This window comes from Hippopotamus amphibius, chromosome 4 (genome assembly GCF_030028045.1).
Source record: "Hippopotamus amphibius kiboko isolate mHipAmp2 chromosome 4, mHipAmp2.hap2, whole genome shotgun sequence".
Taxonomy (NCBI): domain Eukaryota; kingdom Metazoa; phylum Chordata; class Mammalia; order Artiodactyla; family Hippopotamidae; genus Hippopotamus; species Hippopotamus amphibius.
The window spans coordinates 164,088,384-164,100,657 of record NC_080189.1 but is presented as its reverse complement, the minus strand read 5'-3'; the positions used below and the strand labels follow the sequence as shown (position 1 = coordinate 164,100,657).

General features: G+C 40.9%; 1 protein-coding gene across 6 annotated transcripts in view; it reads right to left on the bottom strand.

The window, feature by feature from the left end:
- NRXN3 (neurexin 3) overlaps positions 1–12,274 on the bottom strand; it is a 1,504,067-nt gene that overhangs the window by 801,169 nt on the left and 690,624 nt on the right. For all 6 annotated transcript variants that reach the window (XM_057731261.1, XM_057731262.1, XM_057731259.1 and 3 more), the window contains 3 exons: positions 9,273–9,654; positions 8,284–8,474; positions 7,315–7,488 (listed from right to left, as the gene is read on the bottom strand). In XM_057731261.1, the coding sequence (XP_057587244.1) occupies positions 7,315–7,488; positions 8,284–8,474; positions 9,273–9,654 (747 nt within the window). The remainder of the gene's footprint in view (positions 1–7,314; positions 7,489–8,283; positions 8,475–9,272; positions 9,655–12,274) is intronic.

Genomic DNA, 12,274 nt, shown 5'->3' with positions numbered 1-12,274 from the left:
CCTTTCTTTTAGGGAATCTATTCCTCTCCAGGAGTACTCCTCTTGCAAATATAAAGGAATTAGAACTAAATTACTTCTGAAAAGTCCATAGATATTGCTATTCTATTCAAGGGACTCTGAAGTTCAGGGAGCTGTACCTCTCAGCGATGCAACATCTCCTATGGGCCTCAAGAGAGCTCGTACTCCCTCTCTTAACCTGGAGGGATGCAAAGTCTGACCTGAACCAGGGCTGTCAATCAAGTTCCTCCTTTGACACATTTGGTCATGATGTGTAAATGCATCTGCTATGAAACAAAGCAACACTGCAGGGGTGGGAGGGAAACACACAGGAGAGAAAGCTCATTTCCTTCCTCACACCTCAGAGGTTTCATCTGAGACAGAAACATGTTTATGTTCTTAGCCCACAAGAGTAACAAGTGTCAGGTTCACACCTCTTCCTCTGTCTTGGAATATGCTACTTTCCTTCTAACTGTTCTCTGCTTCCACTTCCTATCCTCCTCATCCATTCTCCACCCTGGTGTCAGAGTGCTCTTGAAAAGATGAAAATCTAACCCAAGTCTCTGTCCTCCTTACAGAGCCCTCAGGGTAAAGTCCAACTCCTCACACGAAAGGTCTCTTGTCACCTGTCTCCATCCTACTGCTCCAGCTTCGTCTATAATCACATCCCCAACATGTGCATTATTTCAGCCAAATGGAGCTTCTTGTAAGCCCCCAAACTGGCCAAGCTCTTCAATGAGCTTCCACCTCTCACTTACCTGAAACCTGTTGCCCTTCAGACTCAGCTCAAACTCTGCCTAGAAAATATCCCCTGAACACCCACCATGACCACCACGACCCCACGCCGTGCGGCAGCCCTCCTCTGCGGCCACACAAGCACGCTCCATGTCTACTCCAGCAGAGCAGTGTTCACTCTGCATTGTAGCTGTTGGCTGATCTGCTACAGATTTATCCGATGTCAGACTGTATTTCATCTGCAATCCCAGTACCTAGCCGAATATCTGATACACAGGAGTAGCTGAGTTTCTGTTAAACTGAACCATACAATCACTGGAGGAGAATGAATGAATAAACCAACCAACAAACAAATATATTTAAAAACACCACCACCACAACACAAAGACAAGAGGATTCAAGCTGTTGATTTGTCCAGACTCATCATGCCACTTTCTAGACCCACTGTTATATTTCCCTGTGAAGATGATGTGCCTTGACATTTCAGACGGACTCATTTCTTTGTCATATGTTTTTACTGTCCTTCACACGTAACGTTAATTAGTACTATCTGTGTCCACAGGGTGTAGCTGAAAAAGCCAGCATGAGTAATGGTCCATACCTCAGTGTCAGGAAGATAAAAAGGAAATGTATGTGCATCCTAAAGGTCTTTTGCCATAACATCAGGAAAGAGTAAGATGACTCAAAATAATTGCAAAGAATAACAGCTCCTGCCACAAAGTGACTGTCAAGTCATTGTAAGAATGGAAGACAGTTTGGATTAATGGAGTAAGAGCATAAAGACCATACTGATGACTAGACTGCTTCTATAAATGGACAAATTAAGACACTAAACTATTATGTCCCCAAATCCATATCTACACTTCGGTCAACACTTTATAGTAGGCATAGAAATCAACTAGTTCTTTGTATGATTCCCATGAACCACTTGTCCTTTGTATGGGAACTTTAAGATCATTTTCCTACATATGGAGTCCCTATGTAAGTTTCTGGGGATTCAAAATCCACATAGTTCTTACCGTGAAGAATGATAAAGTCTAGGGGAAGATGCAGCTGTCTAGTTTTATCTAATAAATCTGGTCACGAAGAACTTTGACAACCTTGAATTGTCTCTTATTATAGACCAAATCCTACCCCCTTCTCTCTCCCCTGCATTTACAGAGTGACATGGAGTAGACCTATTTGGAAAACTGAATAGAATGTCTAAAAACAACAGCCTTCTGTATTACTAAAAGGGCCCTACATATTTCAACTTGAGAGCTACTGTACAGCTACCTAGAATTTCAAAGTACTAATCCAGTGCATGTTCTTTTCATTAATTTTATGATATATTACCATATTTGTGAATCTTCTAAGAGGGGGTGAAGAAGGAAGAGTCATAGTAAAATGGCTAGAGAGACCACATCTTGTTGATATAACCACCCAAGAGAGAGACACTTGTACTGGTTACCTTCATGACATATAACAAGTCACTGCAATGTGAATGATCTCTTAGGTGAAAAGTAATTTTTTAAAGCTACCTTTGTCTTAACCACTTCTCACAATTTGTGCTGACTGCAAACTTGCAGAGGCCATCCAAGGCTCAATCCCCCCTTAACTATCAGCCAAAAGATACCAAAAATGCTGGTTCTCATCTTGCTATTCTGAATCAAAGTAGCCTGACACGACAGGACAGACTTTGAAAGGTGCCTCTTTGAATGGTAGAAGAAGCAGTCTCTGCAGTAGATATTCACTGATACCTAACATGCAGGCATTTTAAAGGGTATTCAGGATAAAATCGATAGATCTATACATCCTCTTCTTCCCCAAGAGTACTTTTTTTCTTTAGAATCACAAAACAGGAAATTAAAGTGCTCAGTCAAAATCCCCAATAGAAGACATAAATCTCTAGAATGTTTTAATGATGTTAATGTCTCCCAGATGCCTAAAAGATTTCTTTAAAATGAGTTAAGAGAAAATGGCATTCTCTTTCATAAGGTCTAAGCACTCAAAAGTCCTGCTCTGAGAAATGACCTCCCTGACCCAGAAAGTAATAAATTAAGAACTCAAGTGGGCTTTTTTTCTTTTTCTTTTTCCAAGTACTCATTTCTGTCTATAGTGAATAAATTAAAAGGAGTTAACCTCTCCATGGCAACTACTTGGAGAGGCATTTCCAGAAGCGGATTAATACGTTTATGGGTTGTCACAGTATAGGATGCTGTCAAACCTCTTTGTTCCCCAAAACAGAATCACAGTCCCATCCCCAGGAAACCTCGCCATTGTTGTTATTTTTCATGCAGTGATCTGAGTTTTCTGCCGCTGTTTGTAAAGAACACAGGGTTCAGCCCCCTCCCCACAAACGCTGTCCAAGAGGTGTGATAGCTTGAAGGCCTCTAAAGAAAAGATACCAAGGGTTACACAGGACATCTTTCAGTCCAAAGTGGTAATGGGAACAAGAACCTTCTCTACCTTGCAGGTCAGCTTTGGTCAACGCAACTTTGTTAGCAAAAGAACAGAAAAGGCGAAAACAATAACCAGAGGTTAGTAGGAGGTAGAGTAAACCAGGGTAACATTACAGAAATGAAAACACAATCAGCATAACCAACATCACTCGAACAGACAATTGAAATGCTCTACAGGTTCTCCAGAGACAGCACAGACAGGGGATGCACAGACCAGGGTGGAGCCGGCCTCGTCAGAGCCACGTCAGCAGAGCAGGGGCAGGGAAACACTGGACTGGACAGAGCACAAGCAGTGGTAACAGGAGCCTTCCCACAACCACACAGCCAACCCCAAGGCATATTGTCCAGAAAAATGATTTTCCATCAGTCAGGATAAACATCAACAAATAAGGGGTAGCACATGGCCAGACTGAAAGACACGTGTGCACAACCAGACGGAGCCCACAAAGATAATTCTGAACACTGAGGAGTTAAGCATGGAAGGGTTGCTTGGGAGCACTCCTTGTAACCTCCTGAAAATGCCACCGAAGAATCTGGCACTAGAATTGGGCATTTGTATGAAGGTGATTGGGAACACCAACAATCTCAATCAGCTTAATTTATAAAAATGCAGCCAAACTCAAATGGGTGGGCAAAATGGTACCAAACCAATGTCCTTTTTATTTATTTATGCCAGTCTCAAAATGAAGCACGTGTGTTTCTCTCAGATGTTTACCATCTGCAATTGTGGAATCGAATTTCTAGCCAATACATGCCTTGGTCTCTGCAGCAAAGCTGGCCTCCAGATAGAAAGAGATATTTACCAGCCAAGTATTGAATCAGACATTATAAAAAATCCCTAGCCCAAATTGAGAGGCTGTAAGTCATAGCTAGATGTTGGCTAGGCTGTCCAGAAATTGTACTTAATTTCTAAATTATACACTCTGCATATACTGGAAACTTAAAGAACTAATTCAAGATTTTTTTTTCTTTCTTACTATAAACAATCGAGAGCCAAAGAGCAGTGGATTAATGTGTCTTTAAAATAATTTTGGACTCTTCTGGGTTTGTATATAATAGGGAAAGTAATACAGTTACTATCTAGGGATCTTGAATTGTCATTATGGATGACTTTGACAAGAACGTATCCTAGCCTGTGTTCCCCAGATGTGTAAGAATAAAACACATTTGCCATCTTGACAAGATTCAAGTTTTGGTTCTTAGTAATGAATCCTTATCCCCTGTTTCTTATTCTAGACGTAGAAATGATAAATCAAGAAGCGTGTTCTGTTTCCTATGACTCTGCCTAACTGTCAAAGGCCTTCTTCAGGGTCATGTACTATGTACCAAGATTCAGAGTGAGAATACTTTTTTGCAGCCTTTCCAAGGCTTTGTGACCTTCATTTCCCTCCCCATCATCTTTCACATTGCCCTAAAAAGCTCCTGGGATCCCTTACAAGGGCTTATTCACACTAGTACAAACTTCCAATGACAGTCATTTATGCCTTAACCTACTTTTTGGGCATTTTTCCTGGCCACTTAGGCTAATTATCCGAGTCATCTGTGTATAATAAACAAGGGCTTTCTTCCCTCAGCACTCATCCTCCACTTCATGCTACCCAGTGGGGTGGTCATAATGCTCCAGGGGTAACCATCGCAATTATCTCCATGGCAATAGAGTGCAGTGTTATTAGGCCCACAGGACTTGCCATAGATGCAGATGGTGGAGCCATCGAGCACAGTATTCAGCTCTGAACAATCACTCACGCTCAAAGGAAGGTCAGAACCCACCATAATGCATGTGATGAGTCATGCCCAACTGCACACAGAGCTGTAGGTAGGGATAGGAACATTTTCTCCAATCAGAGGGGTAATTTCTTTTTGTTAATGCTCCCACAACCTCCCCTAAAGCTCTCTTAAGTGGGGTCCATTCCACATTTACACTATACATTTTAATCTACTTTTATGAAGGTTGGTTTTGACTTTCTTTCAATCCAGTGCTAGAGCTTTACCTCGTTATACCCAATTTTTATACTTTATAGAACTGTGCCTCCAATACAGTAGCCACAGATGCATGTGGCTCTTGAGTACCTTAAAAGTGTGGTCTGAACCAGGGCATGCTGCAAGTACAAAATACACACTTGATTTTGAAGGCTCAACATGAAGAAGATAAAATGTCTTACTTAAAAATTTTAAGACAGATTACATGTTGAAATGATAATATTTTGGATATATTAGCTTAAGTTAAATAAAATGTAAAATTAAACTTAACTTTACCTGTTACTTTGTATCTTTCTTAATGTAGCTACCAGGAAATTGAAAATTACGTATGTGACTCACATATTTCTATCAGGCAACGTTGCTATGGAGTTAAACGGATGATTCCTGTTAACTTTTAAATCTGCAGAACTGCTGGCATGATAAAAATATTTAACATTTGAAGAGTGCCTTATGCTATTGAACATGTGCTTTTATATTATGATTTTACTTGATAGGATTAATTATTCCAGGAAAAGTGGAATTTCTGTCATTCCACAGTCACCTAAACTAAGATACTCAAATTAATTCCCAAATGGTGCATCTATTTCAGGATTTCCCTTAACACCCAAAAGAATGAAGAACAGGCCAATAAGACAAAAATTGTTGAGTTGAATGAAACCGTGCATTTTCAGGAGAAGAAAGCAAAGTGGCTGCTTTAATGCCTGGTGATTCCCAACTTCCCGTCCCCCCATACACACACACCATGTTTGGCCAACAGAGTTTAAGAAATACTTCTGGCTAAAAGAAAACTGGAGAGGGCTATAGGGACAATCAGCCTTATTACTAGTGCAAACTGGTAACAAGAAACTGACTCTTAGACAAAAGGAAATGACTTCCATACTACAAATCAGCCTGGGAAGCTGACTAGAAGCTTTTCTTAAAATATGCTTTAAGATGGCAAGTGAAGGATTGAAGCTGGTTAAGAATAGGAGTGATAAATGAAGTTGAACAGTTGGGAGATGCATGGACAGGTTGGATATGGTAAATGAATGAGGGATACAAAAACACATCATACAGTGCACAAAAGACCATGAGGCTCAACCAGACAAAAGAATACAGGTAGTCCTGGTGACTGGTCAGATCATCCTCTTTGCCTTTCAAGTTAGATACAAGTCACCTTTTCAGCCTACCCAAGGAGTCTGGGAAAGGCTGAAAATGTTGCCTGCTCTCCCCTGCTGGTTAAAACGAGATGGCTTTTATTGTAAAGAACTATTGGACTCAGAAGACCGATAAAATTCAGTTACTATCTCAAGAGACCGTGGAGTAGCTACAGAAATAGGCTGAGCATGGTTTGTTGTGCTACATGGGCGGGCATGCAATGCTATTAAATGTCTCAAGTGAGATAATATTTGTAAAAAATAATCCTACCACTTATTGAGTACCTACTATGTATGTACCAGGCATTCTATATATAACTGTGACTTACATATATTACCTTCCAAGGTGAGTTTGATTGCCCCACTTTACAGATGAGGAGGGTGTAGTTCAGAGAAGTTAAGTAACCTGCCAAAAGTCACACAGCCAACAGGAACTACTACCTGGACCTAAATCCAGGTCATTATAACATCAAAGCCAATGCTGTTCCACTACACCATACCAAGAAACTACCTAATGATGCCTGACATCTAGTAAGTACTCAATAACTGTGACTTCCCTTCCTCTGTCTTGGCATTCTGACATCATTTTCCTACCTCCTGCTCAGTTTGCATTAAATAACGCAGCTACTATTAGCAACATAAGAAATATTTTATTAATGGTGACACACATTTAAAAGTCTCAGATTTGTACCTCCCTGTGTATTAAGATATAAATAAAAGTCCCTGATACCCTTTCAGCCATGCTGGAAGCAAAGGCACAAGTCAGGAGAAGCCTGATGTCAACGCCAGGAAAGGTCCTCTATGGCAAGTATGTGACACTGGAAAGACATCTGCCAACATACATTTCCAGAGCCTGTGGCACATGTCTTGACATACTCAGCCAATGACAGGAAGACATGGATGGTGATGCAATGTCAGATAGTGAATGGGATGAGAGGGGACTGGTAAACTGAGGAAGGAGGCACTGGCAGAGGCAGCAAGGAGGCTTGCGACAAGGCTGTAGCTTAAAAAGAAAAAGGTTGTACCTTCACAGCCACGCTCAATCTGTCCACTCCGATGGAGGGCATCATTGATGAGGTCCGGCAGGCGTCCGTTCAAGTCCACTGATGCCAGACAGCCCTGAAAGCCATCCCGGGAGGCCACGAGCTTTGGGAGGTTGCTGTACATGCCTTGGGCCAGACCTGCCATGTAGAGGTCACCTGGAAAGGAAAATAGGTAGTAAAAGCAAATGGGTAAAGGGTACAGAAACTGTGTCAACTAAAGCCAATGCACACTAGACTGTTTACTAGATAATGGTAACACAGCTGGGGGGAGGAAGGGGGGTAGGAACAGCATAAACAAAATTATTATCAGAGTTTCTACACTGCAAAAAGAAGAAACTAACATTTCTTATGTGTCATTCATTTTATACACATCATCTCACAAATTTTAATCACCATATCCATTCTACGAGGTAGGCATTGTTCCCATTTTATGATGAAGTAAATATTAACATTTTCAACAAAATAACCACTTATTGAGTATTTTTTATGTGCTTGTTACCATAATATGCTGAGGATTTTATAGACATTATTCCATCAAAACTCCTAACAGCCCATAAAGGTAGTACCAATTATTATCCTCATTTTGAAAAGAAAAAAAAGTTCATAGAAGCTGAACAAGGCAAAGAAATTTTGTCAAAGTCACCCAGGCAGTAGATGATTCAGCTGAGATTCCAGAACCTATATGCCTTCCTCTGTACTATGACCCCTCCACATTTTGACATTTATCACTCAGCTCCCACATGCCCATGGTTTACAGCGAAAACAAACCATTCCTAAAGGGGGGTCGAAGTAAAAACTGAATAAACGGCATCATGGTCTCATTCAATGTCATGAAAATAGGAGATGCATGATGTACCAAAAATGCATGGCACTCCTAAACCGTAGTTTACCTCTGGAGATGGTCTTTCCATTGTAAGCTCTAAAAAGCATAAACTTCTTTACAAGGTTTACCTTTCAAATCCAGATTTTTGGCACCATTGATAACCTGAGTGACCACCTTTGTGTCCACTTTCAGGCTGTGGGTGTTACTGTTGTCCCTGGTGATGACGACATTGTGCCACTGGTTGTCATTCAGGGGGCGGTCACTATTGCCTTTGATCACGTTGGGGCCATTTCCGAGGTCAAACACGTAGTGTATGTACCTATGAGGGACCACAAGCACCCGATGACTTGAGATTCCCTGGAGCGGTTTAAGGGCATCACGTACATAACTGACACTGGGAGCTTCAAATCCCCCAAGCGAGGCTGGCATCATGCAAGAATAACTAAAGCGTGATTTAAGAATATAAACACAGTCAGATATCCTGTTCGCTCAGATTTCACTTCAGTTCTATACTCACTGAATCTATTTTTTCAAGACTGCCTAGTAAAAATCCAGAGCCACAAGGCAGTGCAGCTGGTACGCTCCAAAACACTAGGGGCAACATTTAAATTCACAGTCAATCATGGATCTGTCTTTTGCGTTTTGTTCTATTTTTTGTTTTTCTTTTGACTACTTTCCAACACACAGTAGTAAAATGTCTTGAAGCAAGAACAGCTTTTTAAATTTTGCATATGTGGCCTAATGGTAGCACCAAAAATACCTAATTTCATTTCTTCATATAAATTTGGTGGCTGCAGACTGTACTCCCCCAGAGACGGATGCGACACATCCCACATCCCTCTTTTGCAAAAATAAGCTTTTTTCCCATAGGTTTAAAGGACTATATTTCATAGTAAAAAGCCTGATAGGATTGAGTTAGTAGAAGACCGTTAAAAAACTCACGAACTTCTCTCCCTTCCAGCCCTAATAATTACATAGATATTTTTAATCAATGGGGATAAGGGCATGAATCAGGAATAGAGGGTGGAGAGTAGGACGGACGTTTTTTTCTGTCCGTATTTTATGCAGAATTTGCGCTAAGATATGTAGTATAAACTAGGCGATCTCTTCCACTTACCCCTTGACTAGCTCAACAGCAATGAAGTCATTGCCATCACCACTATTGAAGAGAATGAAGCCATCAGCGGAGGTGGTCTTGAACTGGAAGAAGAGGTGCATGGAGGTGTAGGCCTGGAGGGTGGCCAGGCTCAGGTAGCTGCTCTTGGTCTTGAAGGTGACAGGGTCAGCAATGATGTTCCTCAGTCCAAAACGAGCCTTCAGTTCGCAGTAATCGATGTCTCCGTTTTTGCACAAGTCAATGTAGAGCAGCCCATTAAACATAAGGCTCTGCAAGTGGCCAATGAAACTGGAGGGGACGACGGAGATGTAACGTTTCTCGGTCATGATACCAGTTTCAATGTTGTGGAATTCCAAGCGGGTATGGTCTCCCACCATTGTACCTGTGAAAGTCACAGATGAGATACAAAAAGGAGGTGTTACCATGTTTTGTCATAGCACCCTCACTATATCTTTTAGGTCTAATTTGTTTCCACATAAAATATTCAGTTCCAGAGAACAAAATACTCAATAGACTAGATATCTGACTTGGCTTCAGCGGGTCCAAGTTATATGCTCTGCATGTCATGCCCTCCTGCAGCTGCTGAGAATGTCCCATCATGTAAAGGAAAATATGAGATCATGGGTAACTCAAGTTAAAGGATGAAACTATTTGTTTTCTCCATTCAGGAAAATAATTGGGTACTAGCACACACTATAAGAAACAAAGTCTTTATTGCCCTAACCCTTGTAAAGATAAAAAATAAGCAAGCCTTAGGCATTCATTTCCAAATATCTCGGTGTAATAATTCACCACCCAGTACTTGTGGAAAAGTTTCTATTGTAGAACACATTAATTTTATCTGACCAGCAAGTGTTGCTTTTTCTGATAATAACAATTAATCTTGCTTTGGGAAGCTACCTCCCCCGTTTCACCCTTAAACCATCTGGGCTGGATGAAGGTGACCCCGTCCCAGCTCATGAAGTAATCAAGCTACCCAGGCTGAACCACTCAGTGTATTTTATCCCCCTAGCCACAGAGTATGGTCTACGGACTAACAAAATGGTCTTTGAACATTAGAAAGTATCGGGAGCACACAGTTCACTAAGCCCCACACTTACAGTTTATTATTCAAAAGTCTGAGGTGCGGCCTGAGCATCTGCATTTCTAATAAGTTTCAAGGTGATGCTTATGTGACTGGTCTAAGGACCACCCTTAGAACACTGGATTAGCAGCAAGCCAAGTCGGTCCGGTAATATTTACACCCAGGGTTTTTGCTGGAACACTTAGGAAACAGACATTCATTGTAAACAAGACTTTCTGAAGGGGTAAGAAGAAAACCCAGACAGCCGACCCAGAAGACAACCACAAAATGGAGAGAAACAGTTTCTGCAGGATGGTGTCATTTGAAGACCTGGATCTAGCTGGCCAAACCTGGACTTTTAAAAACTATATGGCAATAAAGTCCCTTTTATGCTGAAAGCATTTGGACGGGTGTCTGACACGTGCAAGTAAAGTATCTCCAGGTGATACTAATAAACTATTAGACCCCCCCACTACCCGGTTTACCCAGAAGTAGTGAGTGGCGGAGGCAAGAGTAATGAGGTGGGCTTGAAAGAAATACAAAGAGACTGGAAATTTTAGTAACAAAGTCAAGGAAAGCAGCATTAGTTTGGCCAGAGTTGAAGGTGGCTGTTTCAACATTTATTTGGATAAATCATGTGAAAATTTAACAAACCACGTCGTAATGTTCCAGAGGTAGAAGGAAGGGAGGGGAATTTCCTCTTCCTTCCCTTTCCTGTTGTTACCCTCCATTTTGAAGAAATTCCACTAGCAAGACATTCCTAGCATCTCTTACTCCCTCTTTCATAGCTTTCCAGAGGAAAGGGAGAGACAAAACTTGAAATATTAAGGATGGTCTGCAAACAGAAACCCTATGTCACAGCTCAGCCCCTGCCATGTCCTTTAGGGGATCAAGCTGCCCTCAAGAAACACCCAAGTTTACTCCACTCATCCATCCGCATCCTGGGTATTAGAGGAGCAGGCCTTGCTGTAGTCCTACCCCAACCCTGAATTAGCGGTTGAGTCGGCAATTCTAATTCTGAAATTCAGTACATGTAAACATGTTCCAACATCAGTGTTATCACTAATAAAAACGATACTTCATTTCCACCAGACTTGCATTTGTTTTTCTCTATTGGTACAGAACTCAGGAGGTAAAAATAAAAGGAGAGGCAGGGATCATATTTTCTGGGGTCCTTAAACTTCCATATCTGGGAGCTTCAACCAGATCACACCCTTAGATGCTCAATATTAATTTCCTCTCTTTGGGAGCATACACAGACCTAATTCAAAGAATCGCTCATAAGCACAAAAATCAAATTTACATTTTATGAGCTTCTATGTGGTGTTTTGACAACTAGTGACAAATTGTTCTCTTAATATAAGCAAAAATAAAATAATGACGTTGGTTAACTTACATACAAAATTGTAATAGAACAAAATCAAAATGCAACTTAAATCTGCTAACAATTGAATAACTGAAAGAATTACTGTATAAAATTACCTAGTATTGAAAATTGGACTGGTCATGAAAATGCAAACTAGCATAACCTAAATTCACATGATCTAAAACAATGAAGTGACTGAAACAAATACCCAGTGTCAATCTTGCTACATCTGTTCCTACCAGGTCTGGAGGCTGGGAGCTGAGACTAGAGGACGATGGGGAGGGGGAGCCATAGCCAGTCTGGACGAGGACACAGCAACTGAACTATGACAACAGTGGTCGTCATGCTCATTCTTATTTTATAAAAATTTTAAAAAAAGACCAGTGATGAGAACTAAGAAGTGATAAAGGGGTGATCCCTTGCGAAGACGAGCGTTCCAAAAAAAAAAAAAAAAAAATCTAAAGAGACCATTTCAAAGTTGATTGGGCTCTTTTAGAGAAATTATAAATAAATTGGCCCCTAGAATTGAGGGGTTAGGAAGTTCTGCTCACTAGAACAGGAATTTCATAAAGC